Source organism: Camelus dromedarius, chromosome 23 (assembly GCF_036321535.1).
Source record: "Camelus dromedarius isolate mCamDro1 chromosome 23, mCamDro1.pat, whole genome shotgun sequence".
Taxonomy (NCBI): domain Eukaryota; kingdom Metazoa; phylum Chordata; class Mammalia; order Artiodactyla; family Camelidae; genus Camelus; species Camelus dromedarius.
Genome location: NC_087458.1, coordinates 9,464,664 through 9,491,523, shown reverse-complemented (window position 1 = coordinate 9,491,523; position 26,860 = coordinate 9,464,664). Strand labels below are relative to the sequence as shown.

Genomic DNA, 26,860 nt, shown 5'->3' with positions numbered 1-26,860 from the left:
AACATTTCTGCTTTCTATGAGAACAGGGGGGCTCAGGGAGATGAGTAGATGGGAGATACTCCAGCTGTTACTATAACCCTAATTCTGTCTCGGTGAAGGCTTGCTCATGGAGATAAATCACTTCCATTACCTGTCCTTGAGGAATGAAGTTTCTCCTTGTTTCAAATAAGGAAATGGAAGAGGGGTCCTGGAAATTAATTCTGGAAGCCTGTCTCCCCAGCCTCACTCTGGTGTAGGTTATTCATAAGTATTAACTATTATATGAACTATTATGTGAAAACTGACATGGGGGGATCAGCACTTAGGGAAGAAAAGCTCTGTGTAGCTCTGACGTGAGGGGAGGAACAGGCTGTCTAGTCTTGGACTGGCAGGGGCTGAGCATTCTCGGCTCCTTGCCTCACTTGACACCATCAGCTTATTGGCAGATACCCCAAAAGAGGAGCAGAGTCCAGTTTAAAGATGCATCTCCTGAGTTTTGGCCAAGGACTTGGATTCTGGGATAGAATGGTTATACTTAAGGCCATTTTTTCTGTACAAGATGGTTATAATGGTGAGGGACATGAGCCAGGGATTTGATATTTATTTTCTATGCCTCTCACATATTGAATTCCTCTGTTGTCTACTGATAACCCATCACTATGTATTGTCTTTACATTTATTGCTATGGCAGAGGGGAAAGGGACAGTAAGCACCATGACAGGACAATCAGACTTGGCCATCAGGCTCATGCTTATAAACTGAGTTGGTCTCGTTTTGCATTCCACATTCATAGGTGTATATGTAGTTATTGTGTGTGAGCAAAGCTGCCTCTGTCTAAACCATGAGTACTTGTATTCTGTTTTAAATTTATGAGTCCATGTACGGCAAAAGATTCCGTTCTTCTAAGGCCATTTGAGGTGACTCTAGGACCTAGTTTACTGAACATTGCAAATAACACTTCTTTTCAACCTCAGAAGTATTTGCTCTTTCTGTCCCCTTCCTACAGGTGATTAGGTGGTTCTGAGGACTCTCCAGATCTGTATCTCCAGATCTTGTTCCCCTCTTTCTGGTGGATCAGGTCAGGGGTCATAGCCAAGATCATATGTGTATTTGTGGTTGCGGGAGGAAGATTCCAACCCTGTTCTGAAGGCTGCAGTGTGGAGAGCAAAGAGATTATGAAGATTGGAGGGAGAGCAGGACCACGGAGAGCAGCAACAAGAGCCTGGAGTGTCCCTGTCAGGGGCTAGCACCATGGAGAGCTCAAAGCACCTGTAGTTTGTTCCACAAAGAACAGGGGAACCAGCATGGTGGGTTAAGGCAACCAGCTCTCAAACACTCATATGGAAACGCAGACATCAAGGCTTCTGTGAGGATCATGCCACAACCATCACTTGCTCTAAAAGGCCTCCTGAAGTGCTCTGTTTGAGCCTGCCACACACACAACCAAGAGATTGTGCTAAAAAGTGAGGACCACCACCAGACTGAGTTTGTCAACACGAGCCTCGGTCATTATGAAAATTACCCAACTATTAGTGGTACTGGAGGGGGTTTAGATTTGCTACAACCAATTATGAATGAAATTAAGAGTATCCTTTAGTGTGGGAAACAGTGCCACAGAGTCTTTGTCCCCTCAGAGACACTAGGCATGAGGAAGCTAAAGCGTGCATTCCAATCAGGTAGGGTATGAGAGGTAACAGTCAGAGTGCTCCAAGGCACCCCAAATTGCTGTAAATAGTCCAACCTTGATCGTACATGGAAAAGCAGAATGGATTATGCCTCTTAAAAAAAAGGTATTGTCCTCAGACTTAGAGGCCTCTGTGTTAGTTGGGAAATTTGGTCACTCTCTTTAGACTCAGGGAAATTTTGGTAAAGGGACAGACATTTCTCTCTTTCAGTACCTGTTGCTTCCATGAAGAATGTGTAGTTCTTCTGGGCTTGTATTTTGTAAAAATCTCAGCAGCTTCATGTGCTCAAGACTCCTGAGAGCTTGGCTTCTCACTGCTGCAGTGGGTGAGTCTCCTTGGTGTAGCAGGGTTGGATTTTCCCTGGGGTTGTACCCCTAAGCTTCAGCTGGTTCTGACCCTGTAAAGAATCATGTCTACAGTGACTCCTAGAGGGAGAGGCAGGTCTTTGGCCCCTGAGACTTGTTCTTCTCTGTTTTACAATTACATGGAGTGCATGTTTGTAATTTGACTGAATTCTTAGAGACCTGAATCCTTTTCTGATGGCTTGCTTTTCCAGGCTCTTTTTATGATGGTTTGTTTCCCTCTGTCACTTAAAAGCATTCCCACAGGGATTGCTATTCTCAGAGTTTATGGATGGACCTCTAGGACATGACCTCATCCAGGAAACAAAATGTTCCAGTGCATGGACCTATAGCCAGTGATTAAACAGGAAACAGTAAATTTTAGCATGAAAAATGAAAGGAGAGGATATAATTACCAAAACTTTCTAATACCCTGGCATTCTGTAGTCAGTAAGGAACTGATTCTGTCCATAGCTTGCTTTTGTGGAGAATCTGGGACCTAGATTACCATCCTCAAGTGAAATTCCATTATCGAGAAATAGGTGACAAAAAGGGGATTGTTGCACCAGTTCTGCTGGAATAGAAAATGACAGAGAATGTGACTAGCCATAGCCCCAGGGGTTTTATTTCTCTGATGATAACTGTGAGCATTTTTTTCCCTAGGTCATTTTTTTTGTGTGTGTGAGACCTAAGGACATACAGCTTTTGATTCTATTGTACATATTATTTGGACGGCGAGAAAGTAGTAAGAGCAAAGGGTGCCAGAATCAGATCTGAGGATTTACAGAGCAGTGGCATAACTCCCCGGTCTGCTGTTTCAAAGTGACCAGAACACCAAAAAGATGCCATCTGTGGAATTTTATGGCTGCAGAACTATGAGTCATTCTCCAAGTGAATAGTGAATGTCTCCAACGAGGCACTCTTGAAATTAGATTTGGACCTCCTTTCTTCCTCAGTTGGAAGAGGAAAGAGAGAGAGAGAGAGAGAGCCGAAGGGTAGTGAGCTGTCTCATTTACTGTCAGTCTGGGGCAGAAGATTTCCAGCTGTATGTAGCAGAAACTCAGTTTGTGCCTTAAGGATTAGGGGGCACATAGGGGAAGCCAGGAAGGGGGAGGAGAGGGCTCCAAGTCTTACTTCACTGTTTCAGTAAGAGTAATTTTCCTTTGATCTGTTTTATTTATTTGACCAAGGAATTTCACATCTTTAAAAACAGAAGGGAGTAAACCACTGTCCTAGAAGACGCTGGTAAAACCAATAGTGCTGCCCAGCTCTGGGAGAGCTCAGGACAGAACCTTTGGCGTAACCACTAGGTGGGCAGCTGACACGCCACAGCGTGGGTGCCACATCAGACAGACTGGTTTTACATGGAATTAACGAGACTCTGCCTCACCAGTGTCTCTGACGGTCTCACCTTCTCTGTGCCAGAAAATGCACATGTCTGAAGGGAGAGCCTCTCCCTCTCAGGGGTTCCAGCTGCAGTGAGGAAGAGATTAGGAACAGAAACAGAACAGCTACAGCTGCAACTAAGAACAGAAACTGGATGGAGCAGGTCTGCCAAGCAGGTCCGTGGGCAGCTCTGGCGTGAATGCCTGCTGGACTTCTCTGGCACATTGGGCCTGAGCTCTACACTGGGCACCTGGCCAGGGGGCTGCAGAATGGACGGCAGTGGACAGAAGGTCATCGGGAAGGGAAAGATATTCATGTGTAAGGCAGCGCAGTACAAGGTTAAATTGCTATATCCTGGTCTAACGCAAAGTGAGGCTGCCCACCTGTCTGTCTCTGCACTCGATCAAAACTGAGAGTGCTGGAAATAACTTGAGAAGGGAGACTCCAAGGAAAGCTGGTCACAGTGTTGAATGTCGAGCTGCTCACCAGAGAGACAACCACAGGCTAGCATTAAGTTCACAGGCCTTGTATCCTCCGAACCTGGAATACCAACTCCTGCCAGTGCTAGTGAACTGTGAGAAGGAAGGGGCACGTGCCAAACTCTGAATGTCTACACGTTCCTGAGCCTCTAGCCACAGCACTAATGGCCAGGTTTGAATAACAGTTGTTTGCCTCTCTGCAACATCTCAGTCCCTGTTCAGCTTTATGACACCTAAAACATACATGCTGTACACCAGGGAGCTATGCACCCCAGCAGCACATGAAGTTGGTGTTCCTCATTTTAATGGAAATAGCCACTCTACCATACACCCTCGACCACCCCAGCATCAGTGTATTAGGATGTCCTGTCCTTAAACTTTCACACCACATCTCTCCTTGTTTTGGTCAAACACTACCAGGTAAGCTATGTACTGGCTAGCTCCCTGTCCTGGGGCCTCGGTCCCCAGTCAGAAGTACTAGACACACCTTCTGCATGATCCTGGACAGAATGGCCTTCAGTCACCATCTATGAGCATTAAATCTATGCACCTACTTCCCACATCAGAGCTGGCCCTTTTAGATCCAGAAACTAAGAAGTAGGATTAATTTAGATAGAAGATGGTATATGGTTGTGTTCTCTTGTACATCAGTGTATCCTGCGACATTGCACAGCAGACCAGGGTCCACTGGACGGATGTCTGGACAGTGTCTTGGACAGATGATGCTCTACAAGGAAAATGATGCTTGATTTCTTTCTTTCTCTGGAACAGATCCCCTCCCCATCCCCAAATTCTCAACCCCTCCTCTGGAAATTCTCCACTCCAAAGTTAGTGCCTTCCACTCTTCCCTCCAGCCACTGCTCTGAGACACAGATAGAAATATGAGGCTAGAGCCTTTCTCTTCCTCCCAACCTTAAGCCTGAGTAGGGGCTGGCCCCCAGATTAAGGACCAAGAAAGAACAGTGCTGTTGGTGAAGAAAGACTTGTCTAGTATACAGATTTACTCTGTTCTCCAGGGTTTATATCCTAGAGTTAAAGAGCTCACAGCTTTCTGGGAAGATTTCTTTCTGTTTAGGTCTCAGCCTGGTCCCATCAGTTCCCGTTGCAGAACAGGTGCAGTTTGGGTCCTGCTTGGCTCTCTTAAACACAGCTAGCAGGATGGGAAGGCCAGGGGCTGCAGCTGAACGTCAGCCTAGTAGAGGGTTGTTATTGTGCTACAGACACCCAGTAGCCTCTCCTTGCCTTGCACTTAGCCTGCCCTCCCTCAGGACTCTCCTGACCTCCTCAGTGAGTGGGGTCATCAGTACAGTCCTCTGGGGAAGGGGGACTCCACCTAGGAAAGAGGAGGGGCTGCTGTCTCCGTGGCGACTTGGGCAGGAACTCCCTTTGGGGAGTGATGATGGGTACAGGGTGGAAGGAGTCAGCCAGCCAGCTGTAGGGAGGGGATCCCCAATGTCCCCATATCAGCAGAAGGTCCTTTATCATGATGAAGACAGGGATGGGGGAGGAGGTCACGCGAGATGGAGCAGTTATTCCTCCAGTACCCTGGCTCTTCTCCTGTTTCCTTCCGATGAAATTCTCTACATCATCCTCCCCAGTTTCAACCCCTCCCCTCTCCACCCCCGCCCCGCCCTGTGCCCATCCCTGCTGGCCACTGGGTCCATCGCCCAGGAGCCGCCTCCCCTTTCTCCTCCCCTGCGGTTCTTTCTGTTTTTCGTTGGCATCTGGCCGGGCATAGCCACCACCCTCCCCCTCACTCTCCCCATATCCCATGGCTCCGCAGAGGTCCCGGTCCCTCTTCCCCTCCCCCAGGCCAGCCCGCCTCTGATGGGGCGGAGGAGACAGGAGGATGCATTCCTTTAGTCCCTTCACAGCCTGCCCTGCCTCCTCCGGGGACCTGAGGCTCTGAGCTGTGGCTCGTTTCCTGGTCTCCTACAAACTGCCCCCTGTCACCCCATTAACCGTCAAGCAGCCTTTAAGAAAGCTGAGGTGCCCCCACGGCGCTGACCTACATAGCCCAGTCCAGGGCGGGAGGGGCTCTTCACCAAGTCCCCTCACCTCTAGCCCCGCCTCCTCTCTCCCCCGACTCTCCTCCGTCTCTTTACCAGTACAAACCCAAGAAGGTTTGAGTTCCAGACCGAAGCAAAGGGGGCTAGGCAAGCCACCCCACCTCAAATCTGGGAAAATCAATGCTTAGCCCAAGAAAGCTTTGGGCTTTCTATGCCGCCTCCTCCCCAAATATCTTCCTCCTTCTTTTTGCCCAGCCTCCCCCCACCGCCCCCACCATGTCCTCCGCTCCTGTCTGGGTTTCTTTTCCCAGCTTCTGCTACCGCTAGGGATATTGCCATCCCGGGGCCCTCTCCTCCCTGTGTTGTTGTTTTGCTACAAGGAGAAGCCCCCCTCCTCCTTGCCCACGCCCCCCTCAGCAGCCTCACCCAGGCCCCCTTCCCTGCCCACTCGGAGCTCCGCCGCGGGTGGGGGGGGGGACGGGCGGGGGAGCAGAAATGTTTGCATACAGCAGTTTGGGGGATTACACTGGCTACCCAGCCCCTCCAGACGCACATACACAAACACCCGACACACGCCCTGACTGAAACAGCGACAGATCTCACTCCGCCCCCAACACACACTGACACAGACATACACACAGATACTGACACAGAAACGCAGAACCAGACACCAACACAGACGCGCACACCCAGACACACACACACACGCGGACATCAACACATCCAGAGCCCGAGCTGCCGATAACAGACCCAAAGCCCAGGTGCACACGCAGACACACTCGACAGCGTACACGGAGGGGGCAAACCCGGCACACCCCACGATCCACAGAGACACGGATGCTCAGAGACAGACACAGGGGTGTTAGCAGCGACTGGCGACTTTAACCCCCGGTTCCAAACAAAGCCAACAGGCTCCCTCCGCCCCCGCCAACGGTCGGAGCCCCCGCCCCGGTCACTCCCCACCTCCCCTGGCGCCGCCCCCTCCCTCACTCACCGTCCTGGGAGAGGTTGGCCCCGCCGGGCGCCCAGCAGCAGGCGAAAAGCAGGAGCAGGGGCAGGGCGGAAGGGGCCCCCATCGCGCTTCCCGGCCGGCTCCCTGGCTGGGCGCTGGCGAGCCTGGGTCCCCAGGGGCTGGGGCTGGGGAGGGGGTCGACGACGACACTGGCCGAAAGGGCGCCCCCGAGCCGCTTCGGAGCCCGGGGCCGAGGCGGGGACCGGGAGGCAGCCGGCGCTGCTGCAGTCGCGGGGATTAAATAGGGCGCTCGGAGCAAACCATTCGCTTGGAGGTGGAGGGGGGGGTGACGGGGGGCTGGGCTGGTCGCGGGGGGGACAGGCTGCCGCATTCCCCACTACCCCCGCCTCCCGCACCCCCTCCGCGCCGTCGTGGTGCCTTCCGCCCTCTCCCCCGGGAGCTCCACCGGCCCGGCTCGTGTGTGGAGCGGAGGGAGCGAGCTGGCTCAGCAGTGGGACCCGGCGCCCACCCCTCTTAGGCCTGGGGTGGAGGGAGGGGAGTCGGGCAGGGCCCTGGGCCAGCTGGCGGGAGCAGCCACTGCAGGCCTGGGCAAGGGCGTGCCCACTTGCCCGAGGTCTTCCAGCCCCGCCCTTCCTCCTTTGGCAGGTGGGGATCCCCAGGAGTCCTGGGGTCCCCCTATCAACAGTGTGCCCAGGGACATCGCTGCAGTGGGTAACCAGTTATCCTAACTATTCTCCGGAACACTAACATCCTTAGTTCCTCTGACCCAAGAGCCCCTAGTTAACTGTCCAGCAACAATTTGTGGCCCCAGGCAATTTCCCCTGAAGAGCCTCTTCCAGCAAACCCCCAGGCCATGGAATCAACCTTTCCCTCAATCCCTTGTCAAATAAATTACTCCTCCCCGCCACCCCCGCCAAAGACAGTGATTTCACTTCAAACTCTGCCCAACAAAGCAGCCCACAAAGCAACTCACTGATCTTCCCTCTTAATCTCTACTCCCAGCTCTTATCCCCCAGTATTTTTTCTTCCTTCTTAATATTTCAGAGGATGTTGTCCCAACTTCTCACATTTTAGTAAGATTCCTGGGCAAACAGTCTGATCTGTAGACCCTCAGGAAGCTGCCCTATTAAGGACCAGTGCATCTGAGGCTAAGGTAGCTCTTGCCCCTGAGGCCAGAGAGATGAACGAAAGAGGCAGGATGTCTGTACTTGCTCTTGGCTCAAGAGTCCCAGGTCCCTGGGACTTACTGTTGTTGGCTTGCTTTTGTTTTTGTGATTGAGGCTCTCTGAGCGAGTGCTGGGACGTCTCAGAAAGAGATCCTTCTGAGTCCGTTTTGCTCAAACTTAGCTTTTGGGGATACATTTCTAAATTTTAGAATCTCTGAATCAAAAAATTTTACATGTGTAAGGATTCTTAGAAAATATTTGGTCCAACTCCTTCTTGCACAGGTGCAACTGAGATCCAACGGGTATGAACTGGTCTACTCAAGGTTATACTGACAGTTAACAGTGGAAAACACAAGTGTTGGCTAGGACATGAAACAATATAATTTTTAAAGTGCTGTCCAATCCCGTAAGGCTGATTTTTCCCTTGATGAGGGCTCTGGATGAATGTCTTCTAACTCGTGGACCAGCCCCCTCTCTGCACTGATGCCTCTGCCTCCCCATGCTAGTCTTTAATGTTTGGGTAATATTTCCTCTTCTCAGACAGGCTTTCCCAGATGTCTGTGATGGACTTAATGTCTCTGTCACCTAGTAACTCAAGGACAAGGACATGGAAAGTACTTTGTAATCAGGAAAGCTCTATGTAAGTGTTAGTCACTGAGAGAGCAGCCAAGACAGGGTATTTTCCAGGAAGATCCTGCAGGATAGTCAGAAAACTGCCCTACTGTTTTCCTCTCGCTGTTTGCAGAGTTTATCCATGGTTTCTGGGAGAGGAGCTCTGCCTCCCTCTTGAACATTTCCTGAGTGTCTGGGTCGTTATTAAGACTTATTTGCAAGACAGCTTTTGTCCACATTGGGCTGCCTGACTTCCCGCCTTGACGTATCTCAGTGACTCCAAACTGTTCTGCTGCCCTGGGCTTCTCTGCCTCCCTGGGGCTCCCTGACATCTTGAAATCTCTGAGAGGCAGAGATGGATGGAGTAGTGTGGTTGAGGGTTATGGAGACTTGGATGTAAGAGAGAGGAGAGCTGGGGCTGTGGGGCGGGGCAGAAGGGGAAGATTGGATTTTCTGACAGAGCTGGGATTTCGTTGGCATGAGTTTAGTTATGCTGAGAAAAGCGGGGGGGTGGGCGTGTTTTTGAAAAGAGAATAAGGCTTCAGGGAAGAATGATCAGGCTATCTCAGTTAAAGAGTCTTGATAGATAAAGAGTATTATCTTTGGAGCTAGAGGAAACTTTAGAGATCTTCTAAGTGGGCTTAAGAGAGGACAGGTTAGGGTTGGGGAGCGAGAGTGGGGATGAGTGGGACTGAGATGGCAGGATGTGGGATTAGGTCCCAAGCTCCTGCAACTAATCATCTTTCCCATCTGCTGCTCTGCGGTGATCCCCTTCTGCCTGTCCTCCTGTAATTCTCTAATGACTCTGCCGCTCCGGCCCCACCCTGTACCGTAACTGCACGGGATGAGAACCAGGGGTGGGAGGAGAGGGGGAGAGCTTTTGTGGAGAGAGCGTCTTAAGAGCTAGTGAAGGGACTGTGGAACGCTCTTTTCTCTTTTCTGCATCATCAGCATCAGTTTGGCAGCACTTTAGGCCCTGGGAATAGGAAGCAATCACTGGCTTTCAGAATTTTAAGATAAAAGAATATTCGAGTTGTAAGGGGCCATCAAGATTACCTAATTAATACCCCTTGTTGAACAGATGAGGAAAATGAAACTCAGACGTTAAGTGACTTTCCGGGTTCACATAGCTATATCGTAAAGGGGTTCCCAGTATTGGATAAACGAGGCAGAGGGTACCCTTGGGGGCAGGAGGAATGAGGATGGTCATTCCCGTGCTCTCCAGCAGTGTCCACTTTGAGGAGTTCCCACTCCCGTGTATCTCAGAGTAGAAGGGGAAGGTCTCCTGCAGGTGTGGTTGTCTCCTGGGTAACGCCTTACCTGTAAGCATTCTCTTGCCCTTTGCACCTGTGCACCCAGCATCTTCCAGGGACCCCATTCTCTAGAAATAGGGTTTTACAAAGAAAGACTGACCTACAAGGATTATGCTCATCCTGAAAACAGGTAAAATAAAAGTATCCACGTTGGATGCTGATCACTATGGTTACTTTTCACTCCAAAATGCGATGGTATACAATCTGGGTTTCCCAGAGACTTGCACAGAGTCTGGAGTAGCTTGTCTGTGGGATTAAAGAACTGGGAGCAACAGTGGAGACCGGGGGGAGCGGGGAAGGGCAGTGGAGAGAAGGCGGGTGTTGGCTCCTGGGTGCCCCTGTCCACTCAGCAGCAGCCTGGGTGGCCGGGGCTGAGGAATGTGGCGCTGGCACCGGTGCTGGGCCGGCCGCAGCTGTGTGGGCCCTGGGCATTCCTTTCCCCACGCTGCTCGGCTGGGTGGGGGAGGGAAGGAACTTGGACTGAGTCGGGTGAATGCTGCATATTCATCCAGGAGGGGGATGATAACACCTGCAGGAAAAACCTGCTCCGCCTTCTAACCCTTCGCCTCTGTATGACTTTTTTTCAGTAAATTCTACGCAGGTTTCTGCATTGCTTTCCTCTTTAATTTTCCACCCAACTAAACCAGGACTCCTCATCCTCCATCTTACTTCTATTATCCAGTTTTAATTAACCCTACCCTTAATAATAACCTTTGTATGTGTTTTAATTCTAACCTTAATTGAATTCTAATTTCAACCTTAACCCTAATCTATTACAGACTCTAACGGCTAATCCCAAGACCAACCCCAACTTAATTGTTAATTTTAAGCAGCATCTTAATTCTAACCTGTTATAAGCCGCCAACTCAGACAGCATCTTGGACATAATGAAAATGATCACAGGTACCATTTTTTGAGAATCTATTGTATGCTAGACTTTGCCCGGGTACTTTACACGCACAGTGTATCATTTATGTACCCGAAAGTGCACAGATGTGGCTGGAGTTATTAGCTGCCTTACAAATACAAGGAAATAAAGATTTCATGGAATTAAATACTTTGTAAATAGTGGATCCAAATCCATTGTTTGTGCTCATTTCTCTTTCTGCTAACAAAAACTTTCTGATCGACCTTTCCCTAAAATCCTAACTAATTCTGACCAGAATAACTTCTAAAATACTGAGTTTCTTGAGAGTATATTATTAGTTAAATTTTTTTTCCAGTAAATAGTGGTACAAAATAGAAACCAAACAAATCTACAACAACAACAACAAAAAGCTCCAATCTTCCTGCCCAGAAACCCCATTTCCACTTTAAAACATGAAGGTAATGTATTTATAAGGTTAAAATAAACTAGGGGAAGAAACAAAGTGAGAGGAAAAGCTTCCTCCTCCTTCCCAGACACGCCATATTGCACCACTCCTGGTGGCATCGCTCCCACCGGAGCTTTGCGACATGGTGGCCCTTCCTCCCACAGCATATGTGTCAGGAAAGCAGCCAAAGTCAAAGTAAAACCAATGAAGTCACCCTGTGCACGTGCGTGACTTAGGCATGAAGATTGTTAGACCATTTGTATTTATGATTTAACCAGAACTGTTAAAGGCTAACAGGGTGCCAGGTTCTACGCTAAGCTCTTTGCATTTGTTGTCCCTTTTCCTGTCCACCAGCTCTTTGTGCAGGATGCATTGCCCCTATTTTACAGATGAGGACAGCGAGGCCTGCAGAAGCCAAAGGATGGCACAAAATCACCGAGATGATGAATGAGAGACACGGGTTTCAAAGACAGATTTGTCTTACTGCACAGCCTACATTTTTAACCGCTAGAGGATAAGCCGGGGAGGCTTGTTAGCGAAGAGGTCATTGGCGCTTTATTCTAGAGGAGAGAAGGGGAGTTGCTTGATATTAGAAAGGAGGATGACCTATGAGACGGTAGATGGACTCAGATCGATATGGGAGGAGACAATACAAGGGGAAAAGGAGCAAGATGACTAGCAGACAGAGGGAAATGAGTTAAAAAGAAAAAAAAACATACAATAAAAGTCCCCTCTTAGAGCATAAGAAGGGAACAGAACAAATACGAGCAGAGACCCGGGAAATTATTTTTGTGAAAAGTTCAGGCAAAAATAAAATCATATAATAAACATGTGTGCCACTAATGCTTCAGCTACAGGCTGATTGAGATATTTTGGTCAGACAGTAGACACACAGCATCATCTGCAAATGGAAATACACATTTCACTTACCTGGGTATCTGTAGCCTCTCCAGTGAAGTATGCCTGCATCCCTCCCCTTGCATTCCGTGCTCCAGCGGTATCGAATGGCTTGTAATTTCCCGGACACACTATGCTGTTTCATGCCTCAGTGTCTTTGCACATACTATTTTCTGTACCTGGATTGCCCATCTTATTAAGCCTGATGAAACTTGTGCTTGTGTTTATTCATCCAAACTTTGATTAGGTGTCCTTGCTGCTGGGAAGCCTTCTACACAGAGATGATCACTCCTTGTTAGGTGCTACCACTGAATTGAACATATACCTCCACTCTTGTGCTCCTTTCACTGTGTTGCAATGGTTTGTCTACGTGTTTTTCTTTTTTTTCTTTTTTTTTTAAGTATGTTTTTTTCTTTTCTGAGAGCCCTTTGAGGGCAGAAATGATAATTGTGAATTTTGTTATTCCCAGTATTTAACATAGAAACAGAAAAATAGTAGATACTCAGTTAATTCTGCTGAATTAGGCTGAGATGATATGTTTATAAACACATAGACTTGATGAACCATTTTTTTCTTAAGCGCGTCCATGTACATAACCTCAGTTCATTGGTACACTCCTGGTAGGAATATATGTTCATGTAGATACAGTGTGCCCCAAATAAGGTGAATGAGTCTAATGCACACGTACATATTTTCATCCACTTATTCAAGATACATTTTGTAATTCTTGGAATTGACTTTAGAGCCTGCCACATCCATTTGCGTATCTTCAGTTGTGGAAAATTTTCATCCTTTGAGGTTGGTTTTTAATTTTGAAAATAGCCAAAGGTCTTTGAGATCCAAGCCTTACAGACAAGTGGCAGTTCATGTCAGGTAACACAAAAACAAGATTTGGCTGGAGAGTAATAGTAATGGAAAATAATGGCTTATAGGTTGACTAATACATTGGTTCTTAAGGCAGTTCCTGAAAAGGAGTTGTAGAAAATTTTTTGAGCTGTGGCATTCTGATCTATTTGTTAGTACAAACAAAATCAAACAAGTGATGTCATTTTACAGTCACACTTGGTGAACATACATGCTTGAGCATAAGTACACAAAAAAATCGTATGTCCAGAGTACAACTCCCTGATCATTCTTTCATTCATTCATTTATAGTGTATTGGGTTTTTATGTGCAGTGCGCAATGCCAGTTGAAACTGGATATTTTGACCCGGCTGTTTCATTGCAGTCTATAAAAAAAATCTATAAACCCAGGTTTTATTTTTATAATTACAGAGCAAAATGGTCAGTGGATGCTCTTACCCCATCCCCAATTCCTGCCCCATTTTCGAGCCTCATTTTATCTGCAAGGAATAGTACAAGGGTCAGGGATAGAGTAATATTCAGGGATGCAAAGTTCTTGATGATGAAGACCAAGCTGACACTAATGGCTTAATTCTTAGAACCATAAAATAGGAGTGAATGTTAAAAAATACTGTAACAGAACGTCAGTGTTTAGTGCTGGGCTCTGGAGAATACAAAGTTGAGTAAGTCATGAAACGTACCTTCAAGGAACTCATAGTCCAGTGGGGAAGACAGGTGGACACATAGTTACTACACCACAGTTCACACCATGGAAATGCTACAGTACAATTCTATATAATGCACCACAGAATCAGAGAAGAGGCAGGGATTAAATTTATGGAAAACCTAAAGAAATGACCAGGAGTTGGCCAGGTGTCAAAAAGATGAAAGGCATTCCAGAAAGGAACGGCGTATGCAAAAGCAGGAAAGGAGGAAACAGTATAGTCAGTTGTGGCTGGCCTGGGAAGGGGGTCAGTGCTCGAGATTGCTCTTCATTCTGCACACGAGGAGTCATCGAAGGATTGAAGGGTTTTAAGCAGGGAAATGTCAGTGTCAGATCTGCATTTTAGAGCGATAACTCTGGCAGTGGTGGGTGGATGGACTGGAGGATACACATCATTTGATTCAGAATCCTGGCCCTTCTGGGGACCACAAATCCAGTCCCACGACATTGAATAGAACCCATCGAGTGTGGTCTTGTCCGATCCTATGAGTAGGTTGCAGATGAGCCCCAGGGTACATCAATACCTAGTGTGGACAGTTCTGTGGAGCGCGCAGACCCAAGCAGTGGTGCCCAGCAACGCAGCGTTGTGTAGAGTAAGGAATTAGGTACCATGACCAACTGTGCAGCTTGCCAGGGACTGGGGCACCTTCCAGGACTTTCAGTGCTGAAATTGGAAAAGCCCCAGACAAGCAGGGATGGTTGCTCTCCTTAGGCAGTTCCTGGCAGGAACAGCCTGCCTTCGGTAGCACTTGTTACTCAGACCATCTCCCTGGCTAGCCGCTGGGGGTCATCTCCAGGGCAGAGTGGAGGGTGAGGAGAGCTGAGCGTGGTCTTTTCTGTTTGGGGGAGGGTCGAGATGGGAAGGATAGGGATGGCAATGGGTCAGAATAGCTGGGAGGAGGAACAGGGGGAAAGGAGCAAGGCTAAGTAAGAGGCAGAGGGTGGAGGCTGGTTTTTGGTCCAGGATCTCACCCCCATTCTCTGAGCTCTAGGGCTCTCTGCTGGTGGTAAGGAACACTGCAGACTCAAAACAAAGAAAGCATTGCAAAGAGTGAATTGAATGTATATATTTAGCTTTCCATTCATGCAAGGGGTTCATACACAGTTGACTCTTGAACAACACGGGTTTGAACTGCACAGGTCTACGTATATGTGGATTTTTTTCAATAAATGTGTGGTCATCTTCTCTGTGTTTGAGGAGGTAGAACCCTCTGATATGGAGGGCCAACTGTAAGGGACTTGAGCATCTGCGGATTTTGGTTTCCTGGGGGTGGAGGCCTGGAACCGATCCCCCATGGATACTGAGGGACAGTTATGTATATTTGTTCCTCCCTCATTTGCGGAGGGCCTGCTGTGTTCCTGGCACTTTGCATATGCTGTTATCGTTCACTCCTCACCCATGGCCCTGTGTCTTGTAGGTATTATTATTCCCATTTTACAGATGAGCTAAATGAGGCGCAGGAAATGTGGTCATTTCCTACAAGTCACACATGAACTGGTGGACCTGAATGTTAATTTAGGTGTGTCTCCAAAGTCCCTGCTCTTCCAGAAAACCAGTATATCTGTCTGTGCCCATCGGGGTTACTTGGGGGCACTGGTTACATATAATTCAGATACCCAGGAGATTCTGGTTCTGTAGGGTAGCAGGTGCTCCCAGGTGATGCCTAGGTCCTGACAGTCCTGAGAAACAACACACCTCACCTTGTGTCTCCTCACAAAGAACTCACTGACTCCTGAGAGAACCATGTGTGTGAACAGTCTATTAGAACACAGTTATGTTAGGTTTTAAAACAAAAACCAAAAAAATCACTGAGTCTTTCTGCAAATAATATCCTTGGCTCTCCCTCTCTGGTGATTGTTAGCCTTGTTTATAAAACCCTATGCAGCGTGGCCCTTGCGTATCTCTCCGACCTCATGTTACCTCTTGGCCACACCGCCCCTCCTTTTGTATCTCGGACACACCAAGCTCAGGCCCACCCGAATCCTTTGCACTGGCTGGTCCTCCTGATCCGGAACCTTCCCTCTATTCTGTGTGAAGCTGCTCTTGCCAGCACTTCCCAGCTTAAATGCTGCCTCCTTAGAGAGGCCTTCCCATTCTGTGTAATCACTTAGCACTTTCTGCTCTTTTCTCAATAATTTCTCTTTTTCTTTCTTTTCTTTTTTTTAAATTGAAGTATAGTCAGTTTACAATGTTGTGTCAGTTTCTGGTGTACAGCACAATAGTTCAGTCATACGTACACATACATGTTCGTTTTCATTTTCTTTTTCATTATAGGTTACTAGTTTCTCTTTTATTTACCTGTTGTCTGTATGCCTTCTCACAGTAGACGTAGGCATCACGAGAGAAGCAACCTCGTCAATGTTTCTGTCAAATTGTGGCCGGAAACCGAAATGCTATTGCCCACAACAATGCTTGGCACATAATAGGTGCTTATTAAGTGCTGTTTGAATAGATGCATGAAAGAACTCTCTCAGAACTCACGTTTAAAGAAGAGTGTCCACAGTCTTTGATTTCACACATTGATTTCACAATCAGGAACCTCCCACCACCATTTAAGATTTTCCCTCTGGTTCATGAATGAAGACATGTCTTTCTCGCTTCTGTAGAATGTCCCTCTAGAGGCTTTAACACTGCTATTAAATTGCCCCTCAGCCTCCTGTGTACCAGGTGAAGTGTCCTAATGCTTAACCTTCTGCCAGTTCTTTTATTATTTCAGAACCTCTTCTCCCTCTTAGGTAGTTGGATTCAGAACAGGCCCTGGTAGGTGAGTAAGGCCACAGCTAATGGTTATTAGTTGAACATGAGCTACATTACTCCCTTGTATATTTTTCTGCTATCCTTGAGTTTTAAGCTCATCTGTCACTAACTCATGATCACGTGTGGCCCATTTTGGTCCTAAGACCTTTTTAAGCCCCCAAATTCCAGAACTTGCAGCCACTCAAGAAATATGCCCTTGCCAGGCGCCACCTGATGAGATTTGCCCCTAGAGATTCCAATCCCAGGGCTTCCTTGTGGGCGATTGTCCCCACTACCTCCCGCATACCTGTCGATCCTGTGGCTAAGCCAGACACGGAGGCAGATACGTGTAGGTTATCCTCACTACGTTCCCGTGAAGCCCTGGCTTATGAATGAAGGATGAGGCAGGGAAGGGCTGTGCGTCCTTCTCTAATAAAGTTAAGCAGGCTCTGGGTCCAGCTGCAAGGAGCCCTTCCTGATTCCTGGTAGAGGCTGTGCAGGACAGCGAGAGCACGGCTTCTGAGGTTGGACTTTCCTGGGCTTGAACACCAGCTGTGCCACCTCCTTTGTCTGAGATCAGTCTTTTCACCTGTTTCACATTACACATGGTTATTGTCTCTCTTGTAGGCTTGTTGTGAAGACTAAATGAGGACATTTATGTAAAACTCCTAGCTAAGAACTCAGTACACGTTAGTGACCCCTCTCTGTGCTCTCTTCACTTTAGAGCAGATGTGTCAGAGGCGTTTCTCTCTTCTACCTGGGTGTACGTAGAAGCTTGCTCTGTGCCCAAGTGCTGCTTGGATCTAGATTTTCCGTTGCAGCAGCTCATTCACGGTACCCAGAGCACTTCTGTTTCGCCTGCTCTCTGCTGCCCTCGTGTGGCCACCCTGACCCCTCGCCATTCCTGATCCTCTGCTCCCTCGCCGTGGTCGCTTTGCTGTAATGCAGCTTCTTCCCAGCGTCTTAGCTGAATCAGCCCAACTGCTCTGACTTTCGATCGTGTGCATAAAGCACTTTTCAGTTTAACTCGTCTTTTCTTCTCAGGTAGTATTATCTCGGTTCTTCTAACCTTTCCTCAATTCCATTTTAAATATTCAACTCATCTGTCGGAGATTCTGTAAGAAATGGATCCTGCATGTTGAGAGTTTGGTTGCCAGTAAGACCTCTTCAGGCTTCAAATCCTGTTATCCGTTGCCCTGTTCAACACCAGGTTCTCTGGCCTATGAATGCTGAAAGAGTGGTAAGTTGTCACAGGTTATTTAATTATAGAGGCCCCCTCTCTTTGCCCCCAGTGTCAGAGCTCTTTAAGTTAATAAGTGGAAATATACCTATTCTTGCCTTGCCAAAGGGTCATGGTGGACCTTGGATGGAGCCAGAATGCTAGTGCTTCACAGTGAAGCTGTGTGGACAAAGGATGTACCTGCTTTCTCCCTCTCCTAATTGCAAAGTATGTCTAGCAAAGCTTATGAAGGATGGTTAAGGATATAGTAAGTACACCAGTTTGAAAAACTTTGTGGATGAGAATAAAAGGAAATAAAAACCAAGTTTGAGAGGCTAGGATGTGAAAACCAGCCACTGAAGAGTTTTATCTTTATCCCAACGTGAGTGGGAAAATTTTGTCCAGGATGTTCTGTGACTGGATGGGCAGTCAGAGATTAATCCTCAGATTCAGATGGTAAAGATGTTAACTCTTTCTCCCTCTTAATCTGTAAATTCAGTGCAATCCCATGATAAACCCCAATATTTTATTTCATGGAACTTGATCCGTCAATTCAAACTATCCCTTGGAAAATAAAGTCAAGAATAGCCATGATTTGTTAAAAACCTATGGAGTTGGTTGGGGGGAGGTTGATGTTCCAGCTATCCTAAGTTACTTTAAAATTGTAGCAGTGAAAACACTGAAGTATTGACATGGGAATATGCAGTAGTTCCATGGAATTAAAGTATGTGTAGTCGTCACAAACCAATGTGGGTTTAGTGTATGAAGACATACACCATATCATACACTATACTTCTCACTGGAACCCAAGGGCAGGACTACTTAGTGAGTGGTATTAGAATGATTGATATGTATCTATGTGCCAGTTGAGGTGGGGTAGGTTGAGCCCTCCTCATATCATACAAAAATCAATTTCAGATGCACAGAAGTGCTAAGTTTTATAAACAAAACCAAACTGAAAGAAAATTGTTAAAAACTATAGAAGATATGTTTAATCTCAGAGTGGGAAACAGCTTCTTTGACAAGACACAAAACCCAGAATCCATAAAAGAAAGATAAGTTTTACTGCATGATTTTTTTTTGTTACTGCATGGATTTTTAAACATTGATATCATTGTAGACACCAGAGATAAAATTTAAAAGTAAGTTACAGATGGGGATAATTTTATTTACAACATAGGTAACAAAATATTAAATTGATAACATCTGGAATATCCAATAAATACACATAAAAAGACAAAACAATTCAGTAGAAAACTGGACAAAGGGTATGAGTAGGAAGTTTTAGAAAAAGTGCAGTTGTTCAGTAAACATCTAAAAGACCATCTACTGCATTTGAATTTTGAGAAATACAAGTTAAAGCAACAAGGAGATCCTCATTTGTTAAAAATTAAGATGATGGATAATATCCAGTGTTGGCAAGCGTTTGGGGAAACAGGTACCTTCATTCATTGTTAGTGAGATTGTAAATTGGTGTAGCATTTTTGGAGATGCTCTGGCAGAATGTATCAGAATTAAAAATGAAAATACCAACAGTGCTGTTTCCACCAGTCTGCTACAGATCATTCACATGTGTGCCGTGATTTATGCACGTAGATGTGAATCATTGTTCACAGCAGTGAAAAATGGAAAGCAACCTGAACATCCATCAACAGTGAATCGGTCAAAGAAATTACGCTATATTTATGCTTCAGAATAACATATAACAGTTGAAAAGAATGAGGTAAAGTTATAAGTACCAATTTTTTTTATATGTATGTATATGTATTGTTAAGAGCAAATACATGGACCTAGAGATCGTCATTCGAAGTGAAGCAAGCCAGAAAGAGAAAGAAAAATACCATATGATATCACTCGTATGTGGAATCTAAAAAAAAAAGAATAAAAGGACACTATGAACTCATCTACAAAACAGAAACAGACTCCCAGACTTAGTAAACAATATTATGGTTACTGGGGAAAAGGGGTGGGAAGGGATAAATTTGGGAGTTTGAGATTTACACAGGTTAGCCACTATATAGGAAAATAGATTTTAGAAAAGTTTTTTCTGTATAGCACAGGGAACTATGTTCAATATCTTGAAATAACCTTTAATGAAAAAGAATATGAAAACGACTATATGTATGTATACGCGTGACTGGGACATTGTGCTGTCCGCCAGAAATTGACACATCGTGACTGACTGTACTTCATTTAAAAAAATGAAAAAACAAGAAGCAAATACAAAGATAATACACATACTCTTATCCCTTTTGTGTAGAATAAGAAAAAAAAGCCTAAAACAATATATTTACATATGTGACATTTCACATAGGTGAAAATGGGTGTTTAAGTAAACGAGTAGCTACGTACTGGCCGTGCGACTTCGGGCAGGATGCTTCACCTCCCTATACTGTATGCTCCTTGAATGGAAAAGAGGGGTAATAATAGTACATACGCTTTAGGGCTGTATGATATGAGCTAAATAAATGGATCTATTTCAAGAGCTTTGGATGGTGCCTGGCACAGAGTAGGCACTGGATGCATGCTTCTCTTATTCAGACTATGTTGGGGGAGGGTATAGCTCAGTGGTGGATCGTGTGCCTAGCATGCACGAGGTCCTGGGTTCAATCCCCGGTGCCTCCATTAAATAAATAAACCTAATTACCTACCCCCCTCAAAAAAAAAAAAAAAACAACAAACAGAAACATGTAAAACTTGGAAAATTGTTATTTGAGGAGTGGGCGTGAGATTTAAGATTTAAGATAATTTCAAAAGCTTATTCTAAGGAGGTTTGTTGAAAGGGGATTGTAGACATTCAGGAAGAAAGTCACACAGTCCTGCACTAGGGTGGTGGCACTGGGGGCTGGGGACAGAAGGGAGGCTCTGTGTTTGGTGTAGGTCCTGGGAAGCCTGAGACAGAGGAAAAGGCGGAGGGCTCCCTCCGTTCTGCGATTGCAGTGATCGATCGGCTTGGAAAAGGCTGACCCATGGAAAGAAATAGTGGAGTCAGGAGAATCTGTCAGTGGGATGTTGTATTAGGGGATGGACGAAGATTAATTCTGTTTAAACTCTGTTGAGTTTAAGCTTATGGGAACCCATCTGATAGGAAACACTCAGTAAACTAGGTGTCAACACTGGAGCTCTGGAGAAAGTTGACTGTTTCAACTACCACTTTGCGGTAGAAGAGCAGAAAAAGGCTCCAGTTCTTAGGTCCCACTTCAAGGATTTCCACCTAATATTTCCATTATAAAAATAAATGATTGTGGTATAATGGAACAGTCTCTGGGGGACAGAGACTTGTTTAAGTCAGTTTGTTTGTCTCTTCATTATTTTTTTTTTCTCCCCAGCAAACATATATTGAGCAATGCCATGTGCCAGACACTGCTCAGACCAACAAGGGTAGGAGGAACTCAGTGGCTCGCCGTCTGGTAGGAGACAGACATGCACGGCACTGACTGCAGTACAGTGTGCTCAGTGCTCCATCCGCCATCTGCATGGGGTACAGTGATGCTCTGAGCAGGGGCTGAGCCAATCTGCTGAGGGTGGTGTTGGGGGATGTCACGGAAGATGATTATAAAAAATGAGGTGACCCAGCTGAATCTTCAAGGAGGAAGAGCAGTTCTCCAGGCAGGTTTGAGGGTGAGGGGAAGGGAAGGGCATTCCAGGAAGAGGAGACATTGCGTGGAACTGGGGCAGCCCCCCCACCCCGTATTTTAGGGAACTCTAAGTACTTTTGCATTGTATAATATGGGGGTAGGCATAGAGAATAATAGTTAATGAACTGAAAAGAAGGACAGGAATCCAATCATAGATGGCCTTTGGGCTCTTCTCTGGGCCTTGGAGAAACATTGAGGGGTTTTGCCTTCTAGAAAAATCACAGTTGCTCTTGGTGGTGGCCTGGTGGCCTGGTGGACAGGCGGAAGGGGAACAGGGATGGTTGCAGGTGGACAAGTGAGGGGTGAGTGAAATGTTCACATTGCCCTGGTTACAAAGGATGAACTAAAAGCAATGGGAATGGAAAGTGAGGGGTAGATTTGAGAGCCAGTGAAGAGGCAGAGCTGAAAGGACTCAGTAGCTGATTAAATTTGGAAGATAAAGGTGAGGGAGAAAGCCTTGACAGGCTCTGTGTTTCCAGCTTAAGTGACTGAATGACCAGTTCATTCTCCCCAGTACTGCCTTTTCAAAAAAATCAAATCTGTCTTCTCCTTTCAATTTCCTGTTGTGTGTAATCTGTTCTATTACTGGGGTCCAGATCTCCATCATAACTTACCTTGACGACTGCAGAAGCCTCCTCACTGTGACCTCTTGAAATTATCTACCAGACACGACCAGAGTCATCTGTCTAAAATGCAAATCAAATCATGGTTCCCCCTTACTTAAAACCCTTCACTGCATCTGCGGCAGGATTAAAATCGAAGGCCTTTAACGTGACTTATGGCCGTCTCCGTGATGCGGTCTTTCCAGCCACATCGCTTGTCACTCCCTGCCTGGGACTTTGGACTTCAGCAACCCCCCATTTCTGTAATATCCTACCCAGACAGGGCGGGTTTGACTGTATCTTTGCTTGTGTTGTCCCCTCTTCTTACAGTGTCTTTCTTTCTCTGTTTCTCCCACACACACACACACTCCCCGCCCCAACCTCTTCTTTCCTCAGATTAACAACTTGATACAGGGAAATGAATGTGGGGCGAAAGGAGGGCCGTGTCCCAGGTCTCGACTGAGTCCCTGGGACATGTCCCACCAAGTGTGGGTCCTTGGCTTCGCGCAGGAAGAAATTCAAGAGTGAGCCACAGTTGAGTAAAGGTAGATTTATTCAGAGAGATACAAAATCCACAGACAGAGTGCAGGCTCTCAGGAGGCAAGAGGAAGGCCATGAGGTGAGGGGCTGTTAGTTTTTATGGGCTTGGCAACTTCATATGATAACAAGTGGGAGGATTTTTTTCCAACTACTTTGGGGAAGGGGTGGGGATTCCCAGGAAATGGGCCACTACCCTCTTTTTGACCTTTTATGGTCAGCCTCGGAGCTGTCACTGCACCTGTGGGAGTGCCATTTACCGTGCTATTATGTTACAATGAGCGTGTAATGAGGCTCAAGGCCTACTGGGGGTTGAATCTTCCGCCATCTTGGTGTTAATTGCCGTGTGGTTCCTTGACTGGCGGTGCCCTGCCCCCTTCCTGCCTCACTCTTACTTTAAACCTCAGGTTAGGTCTGCAGCTCTAGAAAACTTTGTCAGGCCCCTCAGCCTGGCTCAGTTTGTCCGTATCCTCTGTTGTTGTGGTCATTGTTGTTTTGGGGTTTTGTTTGTTTTATTTTACACAAGAGGAGACAAGGTTCAGCAGGGTTAAGTGACTTGCCTGAGGATGCCCCACAAGTAGTGCTGGAGTTGTAACTCAAACCCTGTACAGTGCCCGTATCCTTTGATACTGTGTGACACACGGGACCTACCTGTACGTTTGGGCAGCTTTGTTTCATGATTCTGTGGCTTTACGGTTTCTGACTGTGGCTTTATCCAGAGGAGATACGGTATCTTCGTTATCTTGGTGTCCCAAATGCCTTCCACGTTTCTGGGTATATAGTACATGTTTATGGGTTTGCAGAATCAATACATTTATCAATGAGTAGGTGGTTGGTGCTACCATTAACTCGATGAGTGGATTACAAGAGCAGAGGATTTATGGGGAAATGTAAGTTCAGATTTGTACATTTTACAGTTAAGATGCCTGTGAGTCACATAGGGACAGTTATTTCAAGGCAGCCAAATATACCAATCTGGCTTTCAGGTTGAGTTGTCTGGCTTTAAGACATAGATGTAGGAATTTTCAGCTGGTATTTGGTAGTCTATGGTATGATGAGATTTAAGATCATCCAGGGAGAAAACAGGAGGCGAGAACAAGGCAACGTTTAACTTCAGGGCAATGTTTTTGACCACAACCCACAGAAAAAATTAATTTTTTATCATGACCACACATGCCCGCGCAAATCCATGTACATGTAACTGAAACAAACATTCCATGAAACAATATGTGGTCCTATTAGACGGTGATGCCTTCTGCTGTTTTCTTTTTTATTTTGTCCTATCCTGTCCCATCATTTCTTTTCTCTTCTATTTAATAATATAAAAACGCTGCTGACATTCTGATTGGCCGTCTGATAAACGCTGGTCTTTGAGATGCTGCTGTTTAAGAGGGAAGAGGAGGAGCTGGTGAAGGAGACGGAAATGGAGGGACCAAGAAGTAGGAGGCATATTAGAGGAGAGTAGTGTGTGTCACGGAAACCGGAGGAGTGAACGGTTTTGAGAACAGAGGTGTGGTCACTAGTGTGAAATGCTGCTGAAAGGTGAAGTGAAGCTATTGCCTTTGGCAGTAGGGACGTCATTAGTGACTGTCGCGTTATCCAGGTGGAAGGCAGTCGAGGAAGAGCAGGGGGCAGGGGAAAAAAGCCGGGGCTTAAACTACCACTTCCCCATGAAAATGCAGACTGCCTGGAACTAGTCTATGAGGGATTTTCTCATCCTTTGTCTCTGTATTCCTTCTAATGATCTTACAAACTAGGCATTATTACTTGTGTGAATTTTAAAAATCAAATGAGTACTTGGAATTTCAGAGAGGTTCATTGAGGTGCCCTCCAGTGCCCAGCATGACATCATAAGTTGCAGAGCTGGGATTCAAACCTTGGTCAGTCCTGATGTTAAAGTCTGCAGTTTTCCAATCGGACCATAACGGTTAGTCTATTTTTGTAATTTTGGATAAGTAATTTAATTTCTCTGGTCATGAGTTTACTAGTCTATGTAATTACAGATGGAGAGGGTTGACAAAAATTATACACTGTAGAAGTAGAGAAAATAAAAAGCAGGCACACACCCACTTAGCATTGTCAAGTTCATCTTCAAACTAGTTTTTTTAAAAATTTATTAATGTCATAAGAGCATGTGGTAAAAATCCAACTGATGCATAAGTTTAAAAATGAGATTTAATTATTTTAGACTTCCCATTTTGAGCCTTTTGTGATTCTGGGAAGAGTTTATTCAATCCTTTTGATTTTCAAATTTTTCAGTTAAGAGTGAATACAAAGCACTTTGGTTCCCCCCCTCCCCTGCCCCCTTCCCCACACTCATTGCGCAGAGACTGTATGGAAGATTCAAGAGAGATTTGGTGACACTCTAGTGGAATAAAAGGGGCACTGACATTTAACAGGGCTGCATGTTATATATGAAAGTCATTGAGAAGGTAAATCCTAAGAGTTCTCATTACAGGGAAATTTTTTTCCGTTTTAAAAATTTTGTGTCTGTGTGAGATGAATGAGTGCTGTATTTGATCAAAGGATTGAATCTGTTAAAATGATCTTTTTATCTACCTGTTATTCAATGTATTTCATTAAAAGATGTTTTGACGTTGATTTAAAAAAAAAAAAAAAGGCATTGAAGTAGGAGTCAGAAAACCTGGAATTGAGTGCCAGCTTGGTGAATGATGAGCTGACTAATCTTGAGCAAGTCTGGACATCAGACAAAAGTTTCCTGGTTTTGACTTAAGGGAACTGAAAGAGGAATGAACCACTAATATGAAGCCCAGAGAGAGTTGCTTTTCTGTCTTGTAAACACCTGTTACCTCTTACTGCACCCTGTGATGTTCCCCAGATGTGCCTGGCCCTCCTGTCCTTCCCTGGGGCACCACCCTATGTCTGCCAAGGTGGGGAAAGTTCTCAGAATCTCACTTACTGGGGCAGATCCCAGTGGGACAATCTGTGCCTCTCAGCGGATGCCTTCTGGGGGCAGCTGCCCAGGGTGGTGACAGAGGTCAGAACATGGCATCGTTGGCTCTTTTCAGCCCCACCAACTCTGAGCCGAGTGACTCTGGGCAAGCCACTCCACGTCTTTGGTCAAAGTTTTTCTTTTGTAAAAGGAAGATAATGATAATCACGTTTTCCACAATCCAGGGTAGTTCCGATGAGAAAATGAGATAAAGAATTCGAAATACTTTTATCATCACTATGACTACTGTTCATACTGTTTCCTTGAATTGTAGACAGGGAGCCTGAGGAAGGACCTTGGAAATTCAGCTACACCTTTAAAAGGACGAGAGTCCGAGGCTGAAGGAGATTAACTGGCTTGCTCCTGTTTGCATGTGGGCACTGAATACTTTTTAGGGCAGACTTGAGAAGGGCCAGTCCTCTGTAGGCAAGGGCCCACTGCTGTGTAAGGATAAACTGCATGTGGTCCTTGCTATGTCTTGTCAGATGGAAGGCCCTTACGTAAGGGCAAGTTTAGTTCCTGGGATTGAAGCTTTCAAGGTCATACTTTTTTGTTTCATTAAACCGATACGTTGTAATAGATGAACACCTTTCTTCCCCGGCCATGTGAAGTCAGCCTTGCTACCTCAAGGTCTCTTCAGGGTTGAATGGGACATGGAGCTGAGGTAGACACAAGAGAAAGAAAGCCCCGTTTACTCCTGATAGTTGTCAAAACCAACGTTCTTGACTCCCTTGGCCAGTGAACACAGAACAACTGACCTTTTAAGGACCCATCTTCTAATTCTTTGGCCTCTGGGCTAAAGGGTCTGCCCCTTTAAGAACCGAAGACCCCATGGTCACTGTGAAGACTAAGGAGCCTGGCTGCCAGCCCATCCCCATGGTAACTCGATGCCGTGGGGATTAGCAGGGCCCCATTCGGGGCCTCCCAGGTTTAGAGCCACTGGTGCCTAGAGTCCCAGACAAAGAAGTAAAAGAGACACAGGTGTGTCATAGACACAGAAAGACCCCAGGATGTCTGGAGGTGAACATGGAGAGGAAGGGAAGGACCATCAAGTCATTTTGGACAACCCTCAGGAATCTGGCGCCTTGTGGACTGCGTAGGAGGAGATTCAGAACAGATACTGTAGACTGAAGAGTTAAGGAGGAGGAGAGATCCAGACTAGAAGGATGGGGGGAAAATAAAGAGATCTAGGGAATGGAATATGGAGGAAGGAAGAAAAGGGCCTGAGGATGAAGGAAAGACAATACCAAGAACTTGGAGCCAAGTGACAGAATATTGAGTATTGAGTATGACTGAGGGTGAGGGAGGGCAGTGTAGGGGCCTGGGATCCTCAGAAAGCCTTCAGGATGATGGCTAAGGCGGGCAGAGGCAGAGAACAGTAGGCTGAATCTGGGAGACGCCAGGAACAGTGAGTTTGGGCAGAGCAGATGGATCCCAGGGCAGATGAGAACAGA

The 26,860-nt window shown here is 46.2% G+C and overlaps 1 protein-coding gene across 4 annotated transcripts in view; it reads right to left on the bottom strand.

Moving 5' to 3' along the window:
* CADM3 (cell adhesion molecule 3) overlaps positions 1–7,101 on the bottom strand; it is a 31,599-nt gene extending 24,498 nt beyond the window's left edge. Inside the window, exon 1 of one of the 4 annotated variants that reach the window (XM_031436002.2) lies at positions 6,874–7,101. In XM_031436002.2, coding sequence (XP_031291862.1) covers positions 6,874–6,955 — 82 coding nt within the window. In that variant the 5' untranslated portion in view covers positions 6,956–7,101. Of the gene's footprint in view, positions 1–1,877; positions 2,097–6,873 lie in introns of those variants that run through there. The other 3 variants (XM_031436003.2, XM_064477887.1, XM_064477888.1) reach the window with 3 other exon arrangements.
* Between the last annotated feature and the right edge of the window lie 19,759 nt (positions 7,102–26,860).